Here is a 23,466-nt window from a genome sequence, read left to right as displayed (position 1 = left end):
ATATTACTACTTATAGGTGCTTATAAACATGGATAATACAAATGGGTCGTATTACTACTTATAGGTGCTTATAAACATGAATAATACAAATGGGTCATATTACTACTTATAGGTGCTTATAAACATGGATAATACAAATGGGTCGTATTACTACTTATAGGTGCTTGCATTTCACGTCTCATATCTTTTTGTTTTGATTCTGTCTCTCTATCTATATTTCACACCCTGTTGTTTTCTCATTCCAAGGTTCCAAGGCCTTTTGATTGTGTGGTGCTGATCCTAGCATGTCCAGGCACAGAGAGAGAGAGAGAGAGAGCGTTGAACTTGGCATGTCAGGACAGAGGCACATATTTTGCGGCACTCTGGCGTCACACACACACACACACACACACACACACACACACACACACACTACCATGGATTCGAGGACTTAGCTGTTCTGCTTTCCTACAAAAAACTTTGTAAACTTTAACATATTTACAGCCTCATCACTTCCATCACCACCACCACCACCACCATCGTCAGGTAAGTGCTCCGGCTCAGCTTCATAAACACAGATGAGAGAATGAAAACAGCATGTAAGGCAGAAGTTATGAAAGAAAGAGAAGGATGAATCCATCAGGCTCACACAGCGCCAAGAGAGAAAGATAAAGATAAAAAGATAAAAAGAGAGGCTTCAGACGTGTCGTGTCATAAGCTGCTTTATCTCCTCTTTTCTTTGTTGCTGTTGAGAGAGAAACAGGCTCAGTAGTAAGAGTGTAAACCTCAGACCTCATAATTCAATTGGTTTATGATTCTGATGAGGAAAATAGAGTCTATAATGTGGCTCACAATTCAATTCAATTATACTGTTTTTTAATGTTATTTTTAAGCGAACATAGAAATGTAACTAGAAGTTACTACAGAAAAACAATACACCAAAAATGTTGGTCAGAAAAATACATTATTAAATATTATTACAATTGATTTTGATGTACATTTACATTACATGCATGAAAATCAACAGAATCAACATCATAATACACTGATACTTGTTACACCCCTAATATATGTAGCAGTCATGTGGTAGCCAGTGGGGGCATAAGTTCAGTGTAAAGAGGCATATATATATATATATATATATATATATATATATATATATATATATATATAATGAATATTGATATATGTAGAATGAACATGTCAGTTCAAGTTCATTCCATATATATCATTATTCCATATATACATTCATTAATACGTTCATTATATATATATATATATATATATATATATATATATATATATACATTTGGGATATATATTACTTATACATGGGACATATTATTTAAAGTATGACAGAGGCCATTTTACCCTTTTAGACAGAGAAAAGAACCCAAACTTTTGCCATCAACCACAGCAGTGAAATAAACTGTATGTTCATTTTTTTTGCTAGACCAAAAAATGGCAGGTCAGCGCTTCATAACTTACTTTGGCCAACAGTCATTTGACTGACATGCAACATAACCAAAACAGACTACTGTTGTTGTGAGATGTTTAGGGGTCATTTTTAAATTACATATATGTAAAATATGGGCCATATTATTACTTATAGGTGCAAAAAATGAATCGCTCATGAAAGGCCGACATAGATGTTTTATGCAGCAGCTCCTGAATAATATGCAAACGAGCATGATAATTTCTCACTGAATACAGAAACTGTCTTGAGATCTGAAAACTGTTAGTAGATTAAAATGCCAAGTCCCTCTTTGGGTCCTTCGGCTGAGACTATTCAAACAGATGTTTGATAAGTACGTGGATGTGTGAGTGGATGTTTCATCCTGGATTCAAAAGCTTTTGAAAATGTCACGAACTTCACAGCTTTGCTGAGAAAAAGTCAAGTTTCCTTCAGTTTTGAGGAACCGGACACATTATTATCCTGCAGAATTATTAACCAGAGGAGGAATAAGGACACAAACCTTTACAAACAACGCATAACTATACCTGTAACCAGAGATGTCTGAACTCAAGGCTGACTCAAGTCAAGAGTTTGATCAGACTCGACTCGAGAAAATTGAAAAAGACTAGCGACTCAACTTCAACTTCAACACCAATGAGTCGGACTCAGACTTGGACTCTGACTTGGACTTCAGCCTTATGACTCAAAGACTCAAGACACAAAGTGGAAGAAAAGAGAGTCTGACTGCAGACAGTTACACAGTCAGTTTACATGAATGGATTTGTTTCCTACTGTAAATCTGACGCACAGCACTGCCAGCAGGTCTGTTACTGTGCTTTGCTGTATTCCGGAAGAAGAGAGAAGCGCTAGAGCTCAAGTTCGCCTCCATAAGCTGGAAACAAACATCAATGAGCCCAGCTTGGTACATAAACTCCAGCCTTACTGGAGAAACTCACCAGGTGAACTGACCATTTTCCTCATGATAGCAAAACAAAAGAAACACAGCATCTCTGTTTGACCGATTTTAGCAGCTTCTGCAGGTAAACACAGGCAATATTCACCACAAGGCTGAAGTTGACTTTTTATTTGTTAGCTTTTTGCTGGAATTTGGGGGCAGTGGAAGGGGGCAGTGGAATGTATCTGCTGCACCATTTAAGAAAGAATACATTTTTTGATTGTTTTTTTTTTTCAATAGAAATTTTTTAATTATTTCTGTATACCAGTATGCCTGTCAGGATGATCTGTGTACCAAATATTTTGTATTTTACTTGGAAGGGTCAAATAATAATAATAATAATAATAATAATAATAATAATAATAAATTAATATACAGCCATACACTGATAACATGCTGTCATTTAAAGGCTACAGTACTGTTACCAATATTCAGTGTTTTGGCCTTAGCTAAAGAACACCAACTGACTTGTTTAGGAAAGATTAGGACTACTTACTTGGGACTCTACTTGAGACTCGCCTCATTCAGGGCTTGAATCCCCAGAGATGACAGCACATGACTGAGGTGTCCTTGAGCAAGACACCTAATCCCCAACTGCTCCCCGGGCGCTGCAGATTGGGCTGCCCACCACTCCGGGCAAGTGTGCTCACTGCCCCCTACTGTGTGTGTGTGTGTGTGCGCGCTCACTAGAGTGTATGTGGTGTTTCACTTCATGGATGGGTTAAATGCAGAGGTGAAATTTCCCCATAGTGGGACTAATAAGGGTCAATTAAACTTAAACTTAAATTAAAACTATCTTGACTTGGGAGTTGACTGTGAAGGCTTTAGACTTACTTGTTACTTGCAACAAAGTGACTTGCTCCCACCTCTGCCGTTCTCTCCACTGTAATGATTTGAAGACAGTTTCATGACCACAGTATGATATTCAGCTTCCTAACAGTAACGTTAGCTAGTGCTGAAATAGCTCACCTCTCTAATGCATCCAAAAGCAGGTGTAGTTCTTCACAAGTTCCTCCCACCTTGTATGAATACCATTGCAAGGGGGTTTTCCACAAACTCTCACTCTAGAAACTATTGTAAGACACAAATCTTGCAATATCTTCAATGCAGTTAAAACCAGAAAAATCTGCCTGGTTCTCTATCAGTTGCATCGGATTTCTTAACCCCTTAAAATCCCAGGATTATTACATACTAAGGCTTATTATTCAGCCACTACAGGGACTCCGATGCAAACTGGCTGAGCTATTCTTACGTTTTAGAAGTGTGTAATAAAACTATGGTCTTTTTTATGTTATGAACTGCTCCACCCTGTCCTCCTTCACACTCCAACTAAAAATGTTCCCATTTTCTCAATACTTTTATTTTTCTACTACGTTCTTTTATTCTTATTTAGTTATTGTGTGTATTATGACTAGGTAAAGTCCTAATTGTAATAAACTGGCACCTCACTGAGTGTGTTTGCATACATTCAATACTTCGATTATATTGGGATTTCTTCGATTATAATGGGATTTCTGAAATCTGATTAAGGAATCTGATAAAAAGGCTGGATTTTAGGTAGGTAATCAGATTTCTCAGTGCTGTAAACTCTTCCTCTGATTTCTTTCATACTTCTCAGTCTGCACATGTGTGAAAACAGACGGCGATGCTGGAAATAAACAAGCAGCATTTAACAAAGACCCTGCAAAAAGCAACAAAGCACATTTGTAGTGAGTTGAAACCAATTACACACTTCAAAAATATGGTTTGTGAAGGGTAAACAAAACGGGTCTGTATAGAACCATGAACACTCAAAGAATCATGAGCACTTTGCATTATGAAAGGGGTTTAGATTATGGAGAATGTGTTGCATGTGATTCAGTACAGCACCAAAAAGGATTCTTTGATTGAAGCAAGCTTGACCAAAACAATAGAAAACCCTCTTTGGTGCTATATAGAACTACTTTTAAAAAAGGTTCTATAAAGATCTACAAAACATTCTCCATCAGTCTGAAGAGCTCTTTCATGATGTAAGAAAAAAAAAACATTTAGTCATCATGGTTTCACATAGAATTATTTTCTTTGCTAAAGAACCCTTGAAGAACCATAATTTTAAGCGTGACATGCTTGACAAAATGAAGGATTTAAATATTCTTAATTTTCTAGATGATGTATGTTCATATTTTCAGGTAAAAAAGCTGCAGCTCTCAGTTTGAGTTTTATGTTACAATTCTGTCACATTGTATTCAGTGAGTTTATTGACTGGTTGTAAAGCAGAAATCTGTTTACTGTCTGTCTCAGTTACACCTGGAGTTTCCCCATTAACGGTTTACTCTAATGCCTGTAAAACATGTTGATCAGATTACTGAAAAAGTCAGATTTTATGCAGTTATCAGATTATTAAGTGCATGTGAATGCACTCAGTTTAAAATAAACTACGAGTACTATAAGTTCGAGTTTTTACTGACTCTCGGAATAAAATCCTGAACTATGTATTTATATCTTCAGGGTGGGAAGTGGTCATGGACCCTGGAGACTGGATTCCTGATGATGTCGCCCAGTGGCTGGATCAGATCGGAATACACCAGCAACAGCAGTCTCTGGACATGCTGTACGGTATGAACACGCATGGAAGAAAGTGAACTTAGTTGATTTCGAAAGCGTCCATCATTTCCAACTAAATGAAATATACTGAGCTGAGCTGGTCACTGAGCTGACTGGGTCCATTGTCCAAAGGCTCAAGGTGGCTCAAGCACCTGGGACAATCGACCGCAGATGTAAACATCAGATGATTGAATAGCCTTTGAGTTTGTTCAAATGACTACATAAATAAAATGAGAGAAGAAACTATATCTGTTCTCAAACCCTCAAGTTTTATATTTTATCTTTCCAAGCTTTGATTTATTTAATGGCATGAAGATAAAAAAGGAAAAAAGAAAAATACACAGAAGCTAACTAAATATAATATCAAACTTTGAATATGTTGCCCACTCTTTGACTTCTCCTGCCGCTTCCCTTCTTTTCAGAGGACCCGCTTTGAGTTTTCCTAGGTCACACTTCAGTCTTCAGTCACACCTCTGAAGTTCAGTCTTAGAACTTGGTTGCATCTTCTGCATTTACTATCGTTCACAATGCAAGTGGTCTCAGATGTCCAGTTTCTGTGTCCTGGTCAATTTCTTTGTCCCTTTTTCTCAGTGAGTGGTCTTCTCATAGTGGAAAGATGGACAAAAACACCTGTGGATGTTTTCAGATCAGCTTGATTTTTTTCCTCTCTCTCAAAGATGAAAGCTTTAAGTGTTGTTTGTCTGATGGCAGTGCAGGTGGTCTACAAGGTCTGAAATATCAGCTTTTGTCATGGTAGATGCTCATGAGGAACATATTTGAAGACAGCTGGGGCGAAGTTGGGTAGCTGTGAGTGTGAATGTTAGTGCCTCTTTGGAGGGGGACAGAATATCAGACACTCTATTAGGAAATTAAATGAAATTAAATACTGATAGATTAGATTTTATCCTTAGCGTTGCAGGCTTTTGTGTAAGTTACTATTAAATGTGTGTTTTTTCGACACTGAAAAATGAATAACTTGTACTTGCTGTTTTGGTTGTAAATTTTACTGGGATTGGGTGGTCTCTGACTTTTGCACAGCACAGTAGATTTTATTCATGTGTATATGATGTCCACGTTTACACCGACTAAATTCAATATGCCTACTCAAAGACAAGGACTTCAAAGAGAGAGACTTTTTGCTGAGCAAAACCCCCACAGATGACTAAATCTCATTGTTATTAAGTTCGAAGCCATAGTTTCTCATAAAGTCATTTCATGAAGATTATTTATGTATTCAAAGCACTGCTGGTGCAGATGAATTCCTCTTTATATAGATTCGCTATATTTTGAATAGACAATGGAAGAACAGATTGTCTTACTTGTGTTTCCAGTGATGTTAGTAATTACATTTTGCAGCTGTTAGATATTTATTTTAAGAGTGTTTGGACATTATGAACAGGAATTCATTTGAATATTAATTACTTTTTTTACAAATCTCATTATCTCATAATTACATTTATCTTATATACATATAACTGCATGTATTACTCCTATTATAGGAACCCAATTCCAAAAAAGTTGAGACAATAAATAAAACCTTAATAAAAACAGACAGTAGTGATGTACACACTGGTCAGGTGTAACATCCTGACCACCTCCTTGTTTCTATGCTCACTGTTCACTTTATCAGCTCCACTTACTGTATAGCTGCACTCTGTAGTTCTACAGTTACAGACTGTAGTCCATCTGTTTCTCTGATACTCTGTTACCCTGTTCTTCAGTGGTCAGGACCCCCACGGACCCTCACAGAGCAGGTACTGTTTGGGTGGTGGGTCATTCTCAGCACTGCAGTAACTGTGGTGTGTTAGTGTGTGTTGTGCTGGTGCCAGTGGATCAGACGCAGCAGTGCTGCTGGAGTTTTTAAACACATATACACACATACAATAAAGTGTCGCTGCTGGACTGAGAATCGTCCACCAACCAAAAATATCCAGCCAACAGCGTCCTGTGACCACTGATGAAGGACTAGAGGATGACCAACACAAACTGTGCAGCAGGAGATGAGCTGTCGTCTCTGACTTTACATCTACAAGGTGGACTGACATGGTGGGGGTGTTTAACAGAGTGGACAGTGAGTGGACACAGTGTTGAAAAAATAAGAGCATCAAGTAAAAGTACTAAAAGAGTAATTCTGGCTCTGATGTGCTGTTATCATTTTTATAACCAGACTGGCTTCATGAACTCATTTCAGGTGAAAGTCATCCAGCGTCACTCTTGGTAAACCAGTCTTTTAATAGAACGTCATTAATTAGTGACGCTGACGCGAACACTGAAGGTAAACAGTTTCCATCAGGGGGGAAAAAACCAGCTCTAAACAAAGTGACCGCTGGGCCCTGATTGGTGCTCTGGCTTTGCGCTTCTTTCGTTTTGACATGTGTGATGGGTAGAAGCATAGAGGGGGCTTTTATTTTGACACTGGTGTTTTGATTGATCTCGGCTTCACCCGCTATATAGTCTCGCGCAGGGAGAACGAAGTATCGTTTGATCTCGTGGGGGCAAATCTGAGCTCGGCGTCGGGAAGATCCGTGAAGCTGTATGTTGCTAATGTGCATGTTAAACTTTTGGGGAAGACCATAGGAACGTGACTGAGCCTGCTGGCGCCGTGTGTGTGCGAGAAGCCCACATTTACACAGGTACGGTTGCTGTTTAAATGCTTTGTAAATGCTGGCAGTTACGATATGTATTACTGTCGTAGTATTGTCAGGTATTGGTGGTTTTTATTAATAATAACCACAGGAGGTCCCAGTTTAGTGTCTTAATGATGGTTTGTTTATTTATTTTAAAGGGAGAGTGGGGGGCTTTCTGAATCAGCAGTGTGGCGTGACAGATATTGTGTGAGCCCCTGGGGATATCTGAAGTACTACAAAGTGAAGTTGCGCTGTGCATTCCACCTGCTACAGTTAACCGGTCTGTACGGTCAGCAACAATAGCCACTGCTTTTTCTTCTTCCCCTTTTTTAATACCTCTGCATTACATCATTTTTGAATAGTTAATAAAGGAATATTTTAGTATATTATTGGGAGGCTTTTTGACCCAGGGCAGCCCCTAATATATTTTACCCCTGGTTAATCTGGTGCCTTTTTAATTTAGGAAGGACGGTTAGGAGGCGCACGCTGAAAGGTAGAGGATATTCAGCTCATTTAAGCCGGGTTTCTGTCCCACCTATATTGAAGGTTGCTGTGTCACGTTTGGTTTATTTTTGATTTGATTAGTGTGGGTGACTGGAAGTATATTTATGTAATCTCTTTTCATTGTCTACTGATTTTATTTAATCACAGTGTGTAATTTAGTATGGGGGGTTGAACCTAGGCTGGTATTGTGGTTCCTTCCTTTTTTTTATGCGTGGTTATTTTACCATTGGTAATTAATAACCCATCGAGGCCCAGATTGTGCTAGGGTGATGTGATTTTAGAAGTGGGTCTGATCGCTATGATGTGTGCAGCTGTCAAATTTTCTATCCTTAATAAACCTGTTAATATACCAGCCTCTTAACGTCTCTGCGTGCCTTATTTAGGTAATTCTTTGGGTTGGTTACCGAATAATAATCGAATCAGGTAGCCCTCGGGTCACAATTTGGAATCAGGTAGCCCTCGGGTCACAATTTGGCGTAGTCGGCAGGATTAGAGTGCTGGTGTAGCTTTTCCGAGCATATATTAACCGATTTGTTTGGGGATATTTAATATTTGATAGGGTAGCGGTGCATATAGGGTGATTTTTGGCAGAGAAGAAAACAAAAAGGGTGGAAGAAAAGCAGTGGTTATTTGTTAGCAGATCCAGTGGGACCACGGACCGGGTCGTCTGGGAAGCTGCCAGAAAGGAAGCCGCTATCAAGGAAGACTGCAGACCTGACCGCTCCTCGTGACGCTGGAAACCATTTTTTCTTTTTCTTTCTTTTGTCTTAAGTACATTGACTCCTTTTGGTGTTTTTTTTTGGGCGACATGTCTCTGCCTAATTCTGATATGGAAGAACAACTAAGGGCTTTGAACGAACGTGTGCAGCAGTTGCAAGCTGAAAATGATAGATTGAAAGCTACTGAAGGTGTTAATGTGGGTGCTAGCATCAGTAATGGGGAGGAGACACAAGCCAGTATGCGAGCAGAGGTTAGCCAAAATAGGTTTGAGCGGTATATCTACATTCCAAGAGAGAGAAAATGTCCTAGGTTTTCTGGCAAATCTGCAGATATGCCCTCAGTAGAAGATTGGGTTGAGGAGGTGCGCAGGTCTTTGGAAGGTCGTCACATGTCGCCACGTGAGCAAGCCTTATTTATATACGATCATTTAGATGGGGAAGCTAAAACGGAGATTAAATTTCGCCCAGCGAGTGAAAGAAATGATCCAGAGAAAATTCTCACCATTCTGGTTGATATTTATGGCTGTTCTAAATCTTATATTGGATTACAAAAGCAATTTTTCCACCGTCGACAGTTAGAAGGGGAGTCTTTGCGAGAATATTCGCATTCTCTTTTATCCCTAATGGAGATTATTAAACGCCAAAGCCCTAGGCCCATTGCAAATGGCGATCATTTGGTACGGGATCAATTCATTGAGTACGTCCGGGATAGCATGTTACGGCGGGAGTTAAAACGTACAGTGAGGCTTAACCCTAATGTTCCCTTTTTAACTATACGCAGTGATGCTATTCGTTGGGTAGAAGAAGGTGAGCATGGGGGATTGGCAAGGACCCGCGCATACTCCTGTGATACTCAACTTGAGGTAGTAGGTGAGTATAGGGCTGCCAGCCAAGCAGTAACGGCTCAACCTAGTAATGAATTAGCTGAATTGAAGGAGTGTTTGAAAAAGCAGCAAGCTCAACTGGATATGTTGTTGACACATTTGTCTTTGGGTAATAAGTCACCTTCTACACAGGGGGCTTTCTTGGGTCAAACTGCTCCATCTTATCCATATGATTCTTTTGGTAGGCCTATTTGTGTTCGTTGTAAGCAACCAGGCCATATTGCAAGGTTTTGTCGGGAAGGTAGAGGATCTAACCCAGTATCTAGGGGGGGTAGGTTTCCAGATAGTGGGGGATCGAGGAGCGCGGGTATTCCGTTCAAGCCGCAGGAAAACTAATACCGGCTGGTGGGGAGGGCCAACCGCCAGCTAGGCATATTGAAGGCTCCACTTTGCCCTCTAGCCCATTATTTAGATTAATGGGAGTTTGTCCTGTTATTGATGTATGCATGGGAGGGGTTTCTGTTCCTTGCTTACTAGATACAGGCTCTATGGTTACTACTGTTACTGAAACATTTTTTAATCAACATTTTCAGTCTGTTTTTAGACCCTTACAGCAATGTCGCTGGCTTCAACTTAGGGCAGCTAATGGTTTGGAAGTTCCCTATATTGGCTACTTGGAGTTGGATATGCAAGTATTAGGTAGGACCTTGGCGGCAATGGGTGTTTTGGTTATTAGAGATCCTGTTGATCCCCATAGTAAAATTCAAAAGTCTAGGGTCCCGGGATTATTGGGCATGAATGTTATCGGCCAGTGTTACCGTGAATTGTTTGAACAACATGGCTCGACTCTTTTTCAGGCCCCTCCTTTGCAGTCGGTGGGGTATGTTTGGAAGCAGGCTTTCAAAGAATGCCATCAGTTAGATTGCCTGCCTTTGAGTGGTTGCCTGGGCCCAGTGAAGGTAGCAGGACGTATGGCCATCCGCATTCCAGCAGGCTCAGTTCAATTGGTGGAAGCTATTGGCAATCAGCATGTGGGGTCATCACTACAGTCAGTATTGCTGGAGCCTGGGAACAGTAAGCTACCACCTGGCATTTTACTTTCTAGAGCCTATCTTTCTTTTAGTAGAGGCCAGACTTGGGTGCCGGTAGTTAATGTGGAGACCAGAGATGTGTGGCTACCACCCCGTACTGTGTTGGGAAGTCTATTTTTGGTAGCGCTACAAACCAAAAACCCGGTGGTGATTTTGGAGGAGAGGGTTGAAGATCAGGGGAGTGTTGCCATTATACAGGCACTACAGGTTGAGGGTCAGCCACTAGATCTGTCTAATCTTTCTTGGCCTACCTTGTCATTAGCTCAGGGGCAAAAAGGGAAAGAGTTGCTCCAACGGTATAGTGGGGTCTTTAGCCAAACTGAAGGTGATCTAGGGTGTACCAGCTTAGTACAACACGAAATTCCATTGATTGATGATACACCAGTTCGTCAACGTTATCGCAGGCTTCCACCTTCCCAGTATGAGCAAGTTAAGGCACATATTCAAGAGCTTTTAGAGAGGGAAGTGGTGCGGGTGAGCTGTAGTCCCTATTCCTCTCCAATTGTTGTGGTCCAGAAAAAGGATGGCACTCTACGGTTATGTGTTGACTACAGGCAGTTGAATACAAAGACTAGAAAGGATGCTTACCCATTACCAAGGATTGAGGAATCTTTGGATGCTTTGGCGGGTGCTCGATTGTTCTCGACCTTGGATCTGACTAGTGGATACAATCAAGTCCTTATGGCAGAAAAGGACAAGCCAAAAACAGCATTCTGCACTCCTTTCGGCCTTTTTGAGTTCAATCGAATGCCTTTTGGCCTCTGTAATGCGCCCAGTACCTTTCAGCGACTCATGGAACGTATTTTTGGAGATGAACGCTTTCAGTCTTTGTTACTGTACCTGGATGACATTGTGGTCTTTTCCTCCTCTTTTGAGTCCCACTTACAGCGTTTGGAGATGGTTTTGGGAAGATTACAACAGCACAACTTGAAACTAAAACTTGAGAAATGTCATTTCTTTCAGGATGAAGTCCATTACCTTGGACATGTGATCTCTGCCTCGGGGGTAGCGACTGACCCTGATAAGATTACCGCGGTGTCAGAATGGCAGCGTCCAACCACGGTGAAGGAACTTCGATCTTTTCTTGGGTTCGCTTCTTACTACCGGCGATTTGTCCCTCAATTTGCTAGATATGCTGCGCCGCTTCATAAATTAGTGGCCACCCTTCAAGGAGCTAAGTCGAGACCCAGACTGAGCCTACTAGATGGGCATTGGAGTGACGAATGTGAGGAGGCATTTCGCCTACTCAAAGACAAGTTGGTAACTGCACCTGTTTTGGCATATGCAGATTTTGCCAAGCCTTTTATCTTGGAAGTAGATGCAAGTCATACGGGTCTGGGGGCTGTGTTGTCACAGGAACAAGAAGGAAAACCACGTCCAGTAGCATACGCAAGCAGGGGGTTGCATCCTACAGAGAGAAATATGTCTAATTACAGTTCCATGAAATTGGAGCTTTTGGGGTTGAAATGGGCCATTACTGAGAAATTCAGAGAATACTTATTGGGGGCCAAGTTTACAGTGCTAACCGATAATAACCCTCTGAGCTATCTCCAGACTGCCAAGTTGGGTGCAGTTGAGCAGCGCTGGGCCTCACAGTTGGCTCTTTTTAATTTTGACATTAAGTATCGACCTGGAAGCACCAATAGAGCTGCTGATGCTTTGTCCCGACAACCTGACTTACCTGCACCTTCTTATATTGAAGACCTTGCTCCTGGGTTCTCTGTTCCACCCATTGGTCCAAATTTGTCTGGTGGGCCTCCGTGTGTTGGGTCCTTGGCTACTATAGACGCCCTTCCTATACGTCGAAAAGTAGATCTTGTAGCCCTCCAATCAGCGGATCCAACAATAGGAGCTTTTCTAGTGTATTGGGGGCGGGGCCGACCCCCTTCTTCTGAAGAGCGAGCAATGGAAAAGAAACCTGTACTGGGACTGGTCAAGCACTGGAAACGGATAAGAGAGAGAGGTGGGGTGCTCTACCGCCTGACTCATGGGCCAGGGGAGTACAAGGAGTTTTTGCAGTTGCTGTTACCAGAGACATTACAGGCCGAAGTATTAACTGCTCTTCATGACGACCATGGCCATCAGGGGTGTGAACGAACAGCATACCTAGTGCGGCAGAGGTGCTATTGGCCCCAGATGGGGAAGGACATCGAACGGTGGTGTCAGCAGTGTGCCCGTTGTGTAGTAGCTAAAGCTAAGTTTCCAAAGGTGCGAACTTTTCCAGGGCATTTGTCTGCCTCTAAACCTCTGGAAATCCTTGCTATAGATTTCACTTTGCTTGAGAAGGCCAGCGATGGTCGAGAGAATGTACTGGTGGTGACAGATGTTTTTTCAAAATTCACACAGGCATTCCCTACTTCTGACCAAAAAGCCAACACTGTGGTACGTACCCTGATCGAGAAGTGGTTTTATGTGTATGGGGTGCCGCAACGAATACACTCGGATCAAGGCCGGTGCTTTGAAGGTGAGATGCTAAAAGCATTATGTAAATTGTATGGGATACAGAAAAGTCGAACAACACCATACCACCCTGAAGGTAATGGGCAGTGCGAAAGGTTTAACCGCACTATGCATGATTTACTGAGAACCTTGCCCGTGGAGAAAAAACGAAGATGGCCACAACAGTTACCCCAGTTATTGTTTGCATATAACACCACTGTGCATCAGTCAACAGGCCACACCCCATACGAATTGATGTTTGGGAGGAAACCTCAACTACCCATTGACGCACTGCTGGGCGTTGCGGAAGAAGAAATTGTGGAGGGTATGGTAGGAGATTGGGTGCAAGAGCAGCAAGAGTTCCTACGGTTTGCTTATGCAAGTGCACAGCGGCAACTAACAGCGGCCACCAGGCGGCAAGTACCGACCTCATTAAAGGGGATTGCCCCTGTGCTTCCTTATGGTACTATAGTCTATAGAAGGAATCACCTTCAAGGTCGGAATAAGATTCAAGACATCTGGGATAGTACGCCGTATGAAGTGGTGAAGTGCCTGGATGGAGGTGGCAGAGTTTACACCATTAGGCAAGTAGACGGTCTAGGTCCTACCAGAAACCTGCACCGGTCTGAATTACGAGTGGTCCCGGGACAAGTTACATCCCCAGTGGCTTCACAGAGAGAACACTCGAGTAGGGTTGAATCAGTGGAGGAGCATTCTACAGAAAGTAGTAGTGAAGAGGATTCAATTTTTGGCCAGTGGATGGTGAGGCAAGAGGCTGTTCCAGAGTTAGACCTGAACATAGAGCCAGTAGGAAACCTTGTCCCACCAGAGCCTGAGTTATCCCCGTCAGTGGCATCAGTGCCAGTACGACGTTCAGCCCGGAAAACGGCCGGCCAGCATTCGAATTTGTATAACCTCCCACGATCAGTCACCTTCCAGCATGAGGAGGTAGGGGCTACAGCTCAGCCCAGTCTTAATACAGTCCAGTGTTTCTTTAGACCATGGTAACCCTTGTGGTTTGTTTGTCACCGGGACGGTGACATTTCAAAGTAGGGGTGGATGTGATGGGTAGAAGCATAGAGGGGGCTTTTATTTTGACACTGGTGTTTTGATTGATCTCGGCTTCACCCGCTATATAGTCTCGCGCAGGGAGAACGAAGTATCGTTTGATCTCGTGGGGGCAAATCTGAGCTCGGCGTCGGGAAGATCCGTGAAGCTGTATGTTGCTAATGTGCATGTTAAACTTTTGGGGAAGACCATAGGAACGTGACTGAGCCTGCTGGCGCCGTGTGTGTGCGAGAAGCCCACATTTACACAGGTACGGTTGCTGTTTAAATGCTTTGTAAATGCTGGCAGTTACGATATGTATTACTGTCGTAGTATTGTCAGGTATTGGTGGTTTTTATTAATAATAACCACAGGAGGTCCCAGTTTAGTGTCTTAATGATGGTTTGTTTATTTATTTTAAAGGGAGAGTGGGGGGCTTTCTGAATCAGCAGTGTGGCGTGACAGATATTGTGTGAGCCCCTGGGGATATCTGAAGTACTACAAAGTGAAGTTGCGCTGTGCATTCCACCTGCTACAGTTAACCGGTCTGTACGGTCAGCAACAATAGCCACTGCTTTTTCTTCTTCCCCTTTTTTAATACCTCTGCATTACATCATTTTTGAATAGTTAATAAAGGAATATTTTAGTATATTATTGGGAGGCTTTTTGACCCAGGGCAGCCCCTAATATATTTTACCCCTGGTTAATCTGGTGCCTTTTTAATTTAGGAAGGACGGTTAGGAGGCGCACGCTGAAAGGTAGAGGATATTCAGCTCATTTAAGCCGGGTTTCTGTCCCACCTATATTGAAGGTTGCTGTGTCACGTTTGGTTTATTTTTGATTTGATTAGTGTGGGTGACTGGAAGTATATTTATGTAATCTCTTTTCATTGTCTACTGATTTTATTTAATCACAGTGTGTAATTTAGTATGGGGGGTTGAACCTAGGCTGGTATTGTGGTTCCTTCCTTTTTTTTATGCGTGGTTATTTTACCATTGGTAATTAATAACCCATCGAGGCCCAGATTGTGCTAGGGTGATGTGATTTTAGAAGTGGGTCTGATCGCTATGATGTGTGCAGCTGTCAAATTTTCTATCCTTAATAAACCTGTTAATATACCAGCCTCTTAACGTCTCTGCGTGCCTTATTTAGGTAATTCTTTGGGTTGGTTACCGAATAATAATCGAATCAGGTAGCCCTCGGGTCACAATTTGGAATCAGGTAGCCCTCGGGTCACACATGTTACGTTTTTATACACACAGAAATCAAAAGGAACGACAGATTTCTCAAAATGTAGGAGGAAAAAGTCGGATATTAGACTCTGAAATGTAGTGGAGTGAAAGGAAAAAGTCGCCCAGAACGGAGAAACTTCAGTACAGATACACCAAAAATACTAAAGTACAGAAACTCATTACATTTACTCAGTTACTGACCAGCAGTGCTGCAGGTCAGTAATCTGGGTGGTCCGAGGGGGACCAGCAGCGGCGTACAGTTAGCGGGGCGCCGGTTTATCAAGCCCGCGGACCGATATGTGCGATATGTGATTACCGGGGCAAGGCTGGAGGCGGTCAGTCCAGCAGAGGGGCTTTTCAGACTGGGTGAGGGGGCGTTAGGACCCTGGGGCTAGTTCGACTGGAGCTTTGGGAACATTCCTGCCATTCCGCGATGAATGGTCGTGATTGTTGTTGGTGGGATTGCTGAGAGGGGCCTGTTTAACTCGAAGAAGAAGAAGAAGAAGAAGAACTTAAAAAGTACTTTTAATCTCTCTCTCTCTCTCTCTCTCTCTCTGTCTCTCTGTGTGTGTGTGTGAGTCTCTCTCTCTCTCTCTCTCTCTCTCTCTCTCTCTCTCTCTCTGTCTCTCTCTCTCTTTCTCTGTGTGTGTGTGTCTCTCTCTCTCTCTCTCTCTCTCTCTCTCTCTCTCTCTCTCTCTCTCTCTCTCTCTCTCTCTGTGTCTCTCTGTCTCTGTCTCTCTCTCTCTCTGTCTCTCTCTCTCTCTCTCTCTCTCTCTCTCTCTCTCTCTCTCTCTCTCTCTCTCTCTCTCTCTCTCTCTCTCTCTGGTCGACCCGTACCCCTGGATGATGTGATAAAGCTTCGGAGCAGCATGTGATGCCTTCTCTCGGCTGAAAACACTTAAAAACAGGTTCCTGCCCCTCCTGCGACCCTAAGCTCGGGACTGTAACGGGCCTTGCAGTGAGTTAGTTTCCTTTTACGATCAAACTTCTTACAGCATTTCCAGTCCGGGGCGCGTTAGCCAGTTAGACTGCGGATCAGCGCAGGATTTCAGTTCAGTTTAATTCGTAAGTTAAGTTTAAACGTTAGTCTGAAGTTTAGTTTGATGTGTGGTTCTGTATAACCGGTTCTAGTGATTATTACAGCTGCCTGAATTCATGCGCAGCTTCTATTTTGGTCGGCTGAGGTGGTCGTGTCAGCGTGTGAGGGGCTGTTGCTCTGTTAGTGGTTAGACTTCTGGGACTGTAGAGCTAGTGGACTGTTGGGCTGTTAGTAGTCAGCCTTTTGTGAGTGTTGAGCTGTTAGTAGACAGCCTTTTGGGACTGTTAGGCTGTTAGTAGTCAGCCTTTTGGGACTGTTAGGCTGTTAGTAGTCAGCCTTTTGGGACTGTTGAGCTGTTAGTAGTCAGCCTTTTGGGACTGTTGAGCTGTTAGTAGTCAGCCGTTTGGGACTGTTAGGCTGTTAGTAGTCAGCCTTTTGGGACTGTTAGGCTGTTAGTAGTCAGCCTTTTGGGAGTGTTGAGCTGTTAGTAGTCAGCCTGTTGGGAGTGTTGAGCTGTTAGTAGTCAGCCTGTTGGGAGTGTTGAGCTGTTAGTAGTCAGCCTGTTGGGACTGTTGGGCTGTTAGTAGTCAGCCTTTAGGGAGTGTTGAGCTGTTAGTAGTCAGCCTTTTGGGAGTGTTGAGCTGTTAGTATATAGCCTTTTGGGAGTGTTGGGCTGTTAGTAGTCAGCCTGTTGGGAGTGTTGGGCTGTTAGTAGTCAGCCTGTTGGGACTGTTAGGCTGTTAGTAGTCAGCCTTTTGGGACCGTTGGGCTGTTAGTAGTCAGCCTTTTGGGACTGTTGAGCTGTTAGTAGTCAGCCGTTTGGGACTGTTAGGCTGTTAGTAGTCAGCCTTTTGGGAGTGTTAGGCTGTTAGTAGTCAGCCTTTTGGGAGTGTTGAGCTGTTAGTAGTCAGCCTGTTGGGAGTGTTGAGCTGTTAGTAGTCAGCCTGTTGGGAGTGTTGAGCTGTTAGTAGTCAGCCTGTTGGGACTGTTGGGCTGTTAGTAGTCAGCCTTTTGGGAGTGTTGAGCTGTTAGTATATAGCCTTTTGGGAGTGTTGGGCTGTTAGTAGTCAGCCTGTTGGGACTGTTGGGCTGTTAGTAGTCAGCCTGTTGGGACTGTTAGGCTGTTAGTAGTCAGCCTTTTGGGACCGTTGGGCTGTTAGTAGTCAGCCTTTTGGGACTGTACAGCTATGGGGACTGTTAGGCTGTTGTCCTGTTAGTAGTTAGCCTTGTTGGACAGTTGAATTAATGAGGAGTGAGTGGACTGTTAGCCTCTTGGCCTCTTAGGTTACTGGACGGTTGAGCTAATGGACTGTTATGCTGTTGGACTGTTGGCTTTTGGACATATTTTGGGTGTTGGCCTATTGAGCTCTTAGCTTTTTTATCTGAAGATAAGTAGGAAGGCATATTAATCTTGAAATAAATCGCATCGTTACAGCAGCAACAGGACAAATAATATATGTCACAAATATCATGATAGGCAATAATTTGTCACTTTCTGCTGGATATTCCAGATATACCGTACATTAGAAGAACCCAACTACTATATAAATATATTGATAGTATAAATATATTGATTATTTCAGCTGTTGAATCTGTTTTGGGCCGCTGGGTTGAATGCCTTTTGGGCTATTATCTGTTGTGCTGTTAGCTTGTTTGGCTGTTCGCCTTTTGGGGTCTTTGCCATTTAGCCAGTTGGCCTTTACCCCCAGCTACTACCAATTATGGCCCATTTCTTAAAGATTTGCCAGTATAATTAGGCCCACTGAGAGTAAGACATGCTGTCTTAAATGTGTTTAAACAAGCAAGAAGGTGTTGAAAAGGGAAGGCTGGTGGTGTAAATGTTTGAAATAAATTTCTAAGTGACTGAAGTAACAGGAACCTGACCGTATACCGTCATAAGCAAGAGTCGTGGAGGTCAAACGTTCTGTTGGAAGTTCTCAGTGAAAATAAATGAACACGTCCTCTACAGAGACACACTTGACATTTTAATGTGTAATCATTGCTTATGTGCTGAACATAAGATATTGGAAATAAAGTTTGTTTCCTGTAGAGGATGTGTTAACTTATTTTCTCTCAGAAAATAAACAAAGTGTATAATTTGACCAGGGATTTGACTTTCAACTGTATAGTCAGCCTTGCATTTATGGGTCTGAAAAATACATACAGAAATACTGACAACTTTCTTTTCTGCAAATTAATGCATCTCGTGAAGAAAATGGTAGTTCGAAATGGATCCCAGAAGGTTCCTCTACCCTGAGGGTAGTCTAACGAGCTCTGGTCTATGTTTCCTGTTTGAAGTGTTTGCATTAACTATCACAAAATTAAACAACGGTTCATAAAAGCTCCCAGACTCTTTGAAGCAGTGCGTAGAATGGACAAACACGTGGAGCTCTGGGACCGCAGCTGACCCACCCCTCCGGGAGGTTAAATGCATCCGGTTACAAACTTGCCCCATCCGCTGTGTTCTCGCTTTCCGTCTTGACCGCACCTCGCCGAGCTTAGGTATGCGAAACTCTCACCAGATGGTCTGACCACCATCCATTTCTAATTCTAATCCTGGACTTTACCGTTTGGTAATCCTGAAATAGCGAAGGAATGTGACCGATGGTGTTGATCATGGGTCTCTGACTTTTCACAAACACCTACAAACAGGCACACAGTGTTACTGCCCTGCTCTTTTCTGTTATTAAATACATAGTCTAGCCTGGACCACAGCACTGATGCTTTCTATAGAAATGCACTGAAAAAACCAGCTGACTTTACTTGAGTCCTATGTGAAATTCCTGATTTCTACATGAATAAAATATATCGGGTAACACTTTACTGTAAGATGCTGTTCATAAGGCTAAATGATGCCTACATAAGCTTTTCATGACAACTGACATAATCTTACATAAATGTTTATAAAGGCTTATTCCAATAGGCATCATCTGTTATAAAGGCTACTTTAGTTAACTTTGATCAAAACTGACATTTGTTTTGCTCTGGGAGAGCACAGTGTAATGGTGCGTTAAATAAAATCTTTACATTTTTTATTATACTGCGTTTGTAACCCTGATAAAGTAAAGGTTACGGTTCTGTTTAATGTTAATCCTGGAAGATTGAGTTGGCATTGCCAAATATATACATGGAAAATACTGAATATTGGCTTTGCCTCAAATCTAGTTGGCTTTTAGAGAAATGATGCAAATGGTATGCACATGAGCCTAAAATCACCTTGCCCAGTGCCAGGGATCAGATACAGGGGCATGAAGCCCCCAGCACTGGGCTGTGGAACAGTTGAACTGTGTTCTCTGGAGTGATGGAGCTCCATCCAATACCTTTGACATGAGTTGGAGTGATCCAGAACTGACCATCCAACATCAGTAACTGACCTCACTAATGTTCAAACAAATCCTCACACCAGTGTTCAACATGTAGTGTAAATCCCTCACAGAGGAGTAACTGTCTACAGACATTGACTGAGTTTCCCAAAACCATCTTAGAAAGCATCACATAAGATGCTTTTGGGAAACTGGGCTCAGATGAGTTAGGCCCAATCATTTCTTATTTTTACCCCTACCCCTTGTTTTCGAGTGTCTCCTTGCCCCTAGAAACTGAGCTACAGGGCAGTGGTTGAAATCTTCCATCTGAAAATGGCACCCTTAAATGAAAAGAGCATCACTTCATTTACAGCTACTAGCGCTGCTCTGTAGGCAGCAGAGGAGGGGAAAGTTCAGCTCCTCACTGCTGGGCTTTAGTTACATTTAGGGATCAGACGCCTTCAAAGAGGGGGGGAATTAATTATTATGACCCCCCTAATTCCTCAGTGATGTGAAGCTGAAATTGGCAATTCTCTAGCTTCTTGTTGAAATTTTCCCATTCTACTTTAAATTGTGAGAATGTTTACTGCACCATTTAAGGTTTTTTTGGTCTCTTGTGCTCCAATTTGCTTGTTTTTCTCTTTTTCTCATAACACTCTTTTTGGAGTCTCAAAAAGCCTCTGTTTGGAGGGTGATGTAGCCCTAACACTTCGGCCTACCCATCTATTTCAACAAGAATTGGGACACCCTATAGCTTAAGGGTTCTCTGCATCATGAAAGAGTTCTTCAAACTGATAGAAAATGTGCTATAGGTGGTTTTATATAGCACCCAAAAAGATTCCTCTATTGTTATGGTGTCATGCTTGAAACAATAGAAGATCCCTTTTAGGGCCTTACAAAGAACCTTTAAGTTCTTTGAGTCTTCGTGGTTCTATATAGAACCATTTTGTGTATAAAACCCTCAAAGCACCATCTTTTTAAAAAGTATTCTAAGTATCTAAGTATAAACGTATACTTTACCACCTGTCTCTTTTAATCTAACAAATATCTGCAGAATTATTGTGAGAAAGAGTATCATCATGATCCAATTTCAGTTACAAAGATATCATGCGATGTTACAGGGCCGTATATCCTGTATCTTGCAGTTGATTCTTTTTCTGTCTGTCTCTAGGTGAAGTTGCTCAGCTGTTTGGCGTGTGCCCATACCCGACGGCGCCCCCTGCCTCGGGTGCCAGTATGCGCAGCTCAGAGGACGGCGTCTCTGGAACCGTTCTCCAGCGGCTGATGCAGGAACATCTACGTTACGGGACTGGAGGGACCGTGGGAGGCTCAGAAAACGACAGCATCATTGGCGTCCCTCATATGCTATCGCCCAGCAACCCAGTCTCCACTGAAAACCTGCTTCTTGAAGAGGATGGGCACCTGGTACCATTGTGTCAACCGGTGCCACCTCAGACTCAGCCAAGGCAGGAGCCCCAAGGGCAGGAACATCAGGTGGATTCCTGCTCAATGGAGAAGAATGGAGGCCACAATAGTGGAGGAAGTCTTCAGGGAACCCTGAGTGTACCTGGACTTGGTAGCCTGGAACTTCCATCTTATGAGGAAGCTAAGACCCAATCACAGCTTTTTAGAGGCCACCAGAGTCAGAATGACCAGCAGATATCTGCTCAAAGTCTGGGCTATACACATACAGGTCTACAAAACTCTAACCAGACTGTCCAGAATAATCCATATCCAAGCCAGAACCCCCAGAACCTCCAGAGCCAAGCTAGCCTCAAGGAAAGCCAGCAGAACCTCATATGTCAACATCTGGGTCTGCAAACCCAACAGCAACAATCCTACAATCCAACTAGCACCAGTTCCTGTCCTCCTTCTCTCTCTTCTGCTCCATCACTCTCCTCTCCTCCTTCCCTTTCTTCTTCTTCTTCATGTCTCTTGGCTGTACCAATGAAGGCCCGTGTGGAAGGCCGGGCTTGGGTCCAGCGAGGTTTTATAGGGGTCACCCCTCCAAGAGATGAAGGTTTGGCCGAACTCAAGGAGGGTCATGTTCGTTCTCTTAGTGAACGGATCATGCAACTCAGTCTGGAGCGCAATGGTGCCAAGCAAAGCAGGGGTCCATCTATACTGAGCCCAAAAGAAACCCCAGAAACACCTGAAAACTCACCTTCTCCAAACAACAAAAGTAGCAAAGCTACAGCCCCACCTCCGCCACCACCTTTACCTTCTATCAAAACTTATCTGGACCATCGAGGTCCACCTCCGGAGTACCCTTTTAAACTTAAAACACATTCAATATACCCATCCAGTGTAAGTCCTGGTCCACAGTCACTAGAGCTTTCAAATGAACCTTCCCATACCTCCAGTCTAATTCCACACCAAGTGGCTCTATCCCAGTACCAGCCTCAATCTCCACTCCAGCTCCAGTGCCATCCTGGACAGCTCGTACCTGGAGAAACCTTTGCAATGGTCAGCCAAACTCAGCAGATGCTGGCAATTCTCAGTGAAGAAAACCAGAGACTCAAACAGGAGCTACTGAGCCAATCCGAGAAAGCTGGAAAACTGCAACGGGTATGAGGTGCTTTTATTACTTATATTGCACTTCGCATATCGCAACAGTGCAGCCTTTAGAAATTGATCGTCTTGCATTTTATTGCAGTGAGTTAACAGTAACACAGATTGTATTTGTAGCACAGCCTTAGCTACTATGGGCTCAGGAGGCTGGAGCCAATTATTCTTTATTTTTCACTACAAACACAAATGCAACAATTCACATACTCAGTGGCTTCAAAGCTAGCCTTTTCAGTCCTTTCTCACTCGAGATTTTCAGCTCTTCTGTCTGTTGCTGCTGCTTGTCCCTCTCTCTCTGTTCCCTCTCTGCTCTTTTTAAAGAGGCTCACGTTGCCGACAGCAGATCAGCATCTGCTGGCTCTCACTAAGGGCAGCGTTGAGCACCTGAAACGAGAGGGACAGAGAACTTGTTACTCTGCCTGCGTCACCGTCCTCCTCTCCGACTCGGCCCCTGGGATAGAACATGAGACCAATTAAAGTGGCCTCGCTGTGGGACCAGAGGCAGCACCCAGGAGGTGGTGCTTGGGACTCATGTGCTGTCTCAGCCCATGATTGTCTCCACCTGTTTTCCACCTGTCCCTCGTTCACCCTTTGTTATTTAAGCCCTGTGTTTGCCCTTAGTGTTCGCTGGTCTTTGTATCGGTCTTCGTCTGATGTATTGGTCTATGTTGGATGTTTGTTTAAATCTCTGCTGTGTTGTTTGAACCTGTTTATAGTTTGTATGTGATTTCTACCCCACGATCTGTCCGTATTGGCTCTATGACCCTGGACCTTCTTGACTCTGACTTTGGATTTGCCCTCAATAAAATTCGCTTACCTCCGCACATGCGTCCGCTACCATGCTCCTCGTTACACATTATTGTCTCTATGCAGTAACCGACACTTTGTTCTGCACTTTTTTAGTGATGGACGGGCTGGTTCAGGTTGGTTTCGGGAAGATGATGAAAGATGTGTGTTGGGTCGAGTCGGACTAGGACAAAAAATTCTTGCCTGTTTTTGGGTTGAATTTTGTCAGGCTTGGATCAGATTTTGACTTAAAGCATGAAGCTGTGTGTTCGGGCCAATTCTTGGCTAGAGGGCTGCATGGGACTGTTTTTCAGT

At 43.0% G+C, this 23,466-nt stretch overlaps 1 protein-coding gene across 1 annotated transcript in view; it reads left to right on the top strand.

Annotated features, from left to right (window-relative positions):
• Nucleotides 1–440: 440 nt before the first annotated feature.
• amotl1 (angiomotin like 1) overlaps nucleotides 441–23,466 on the top strand; it is a 46,860-nt gene continuing 23,834 nt past the window's right edge. Inside the window, 3 exon segments of the mRNA XM_017711749.2 lie at nucleotides 441–525; nucleotides 4,878–4,985; nucleotides 20,969–22,365. Coding sequence (XP_017567238.2) covers nucleotides 4,892–4,985; nucleotides 20,969–22,365 — 1,491 coding nt within the window. The 5' untranslated portion in view covers nucleotides 441–525; nucleotides 4,878–4,891.

Source organism: Pygocentrus nattereri, chromosome 19 (assembly GCF_015220715.1).
Source record: "Pygocentrus nattereri isolate fPygNat1 chromosome 19, fPygNat1.pri, whole genome shotgun sequence".
NCBI lineage: Eukaryota > Metazoa > Chordata > Actinopteri > Characiformes > Serrasalmidae > Pygocentrus > Pygocentrus nattereri.
Note: the sequence above shows the minus strand (reverse complement) of the source record. Positions and strands in the feature narration are given on the sequence as shown.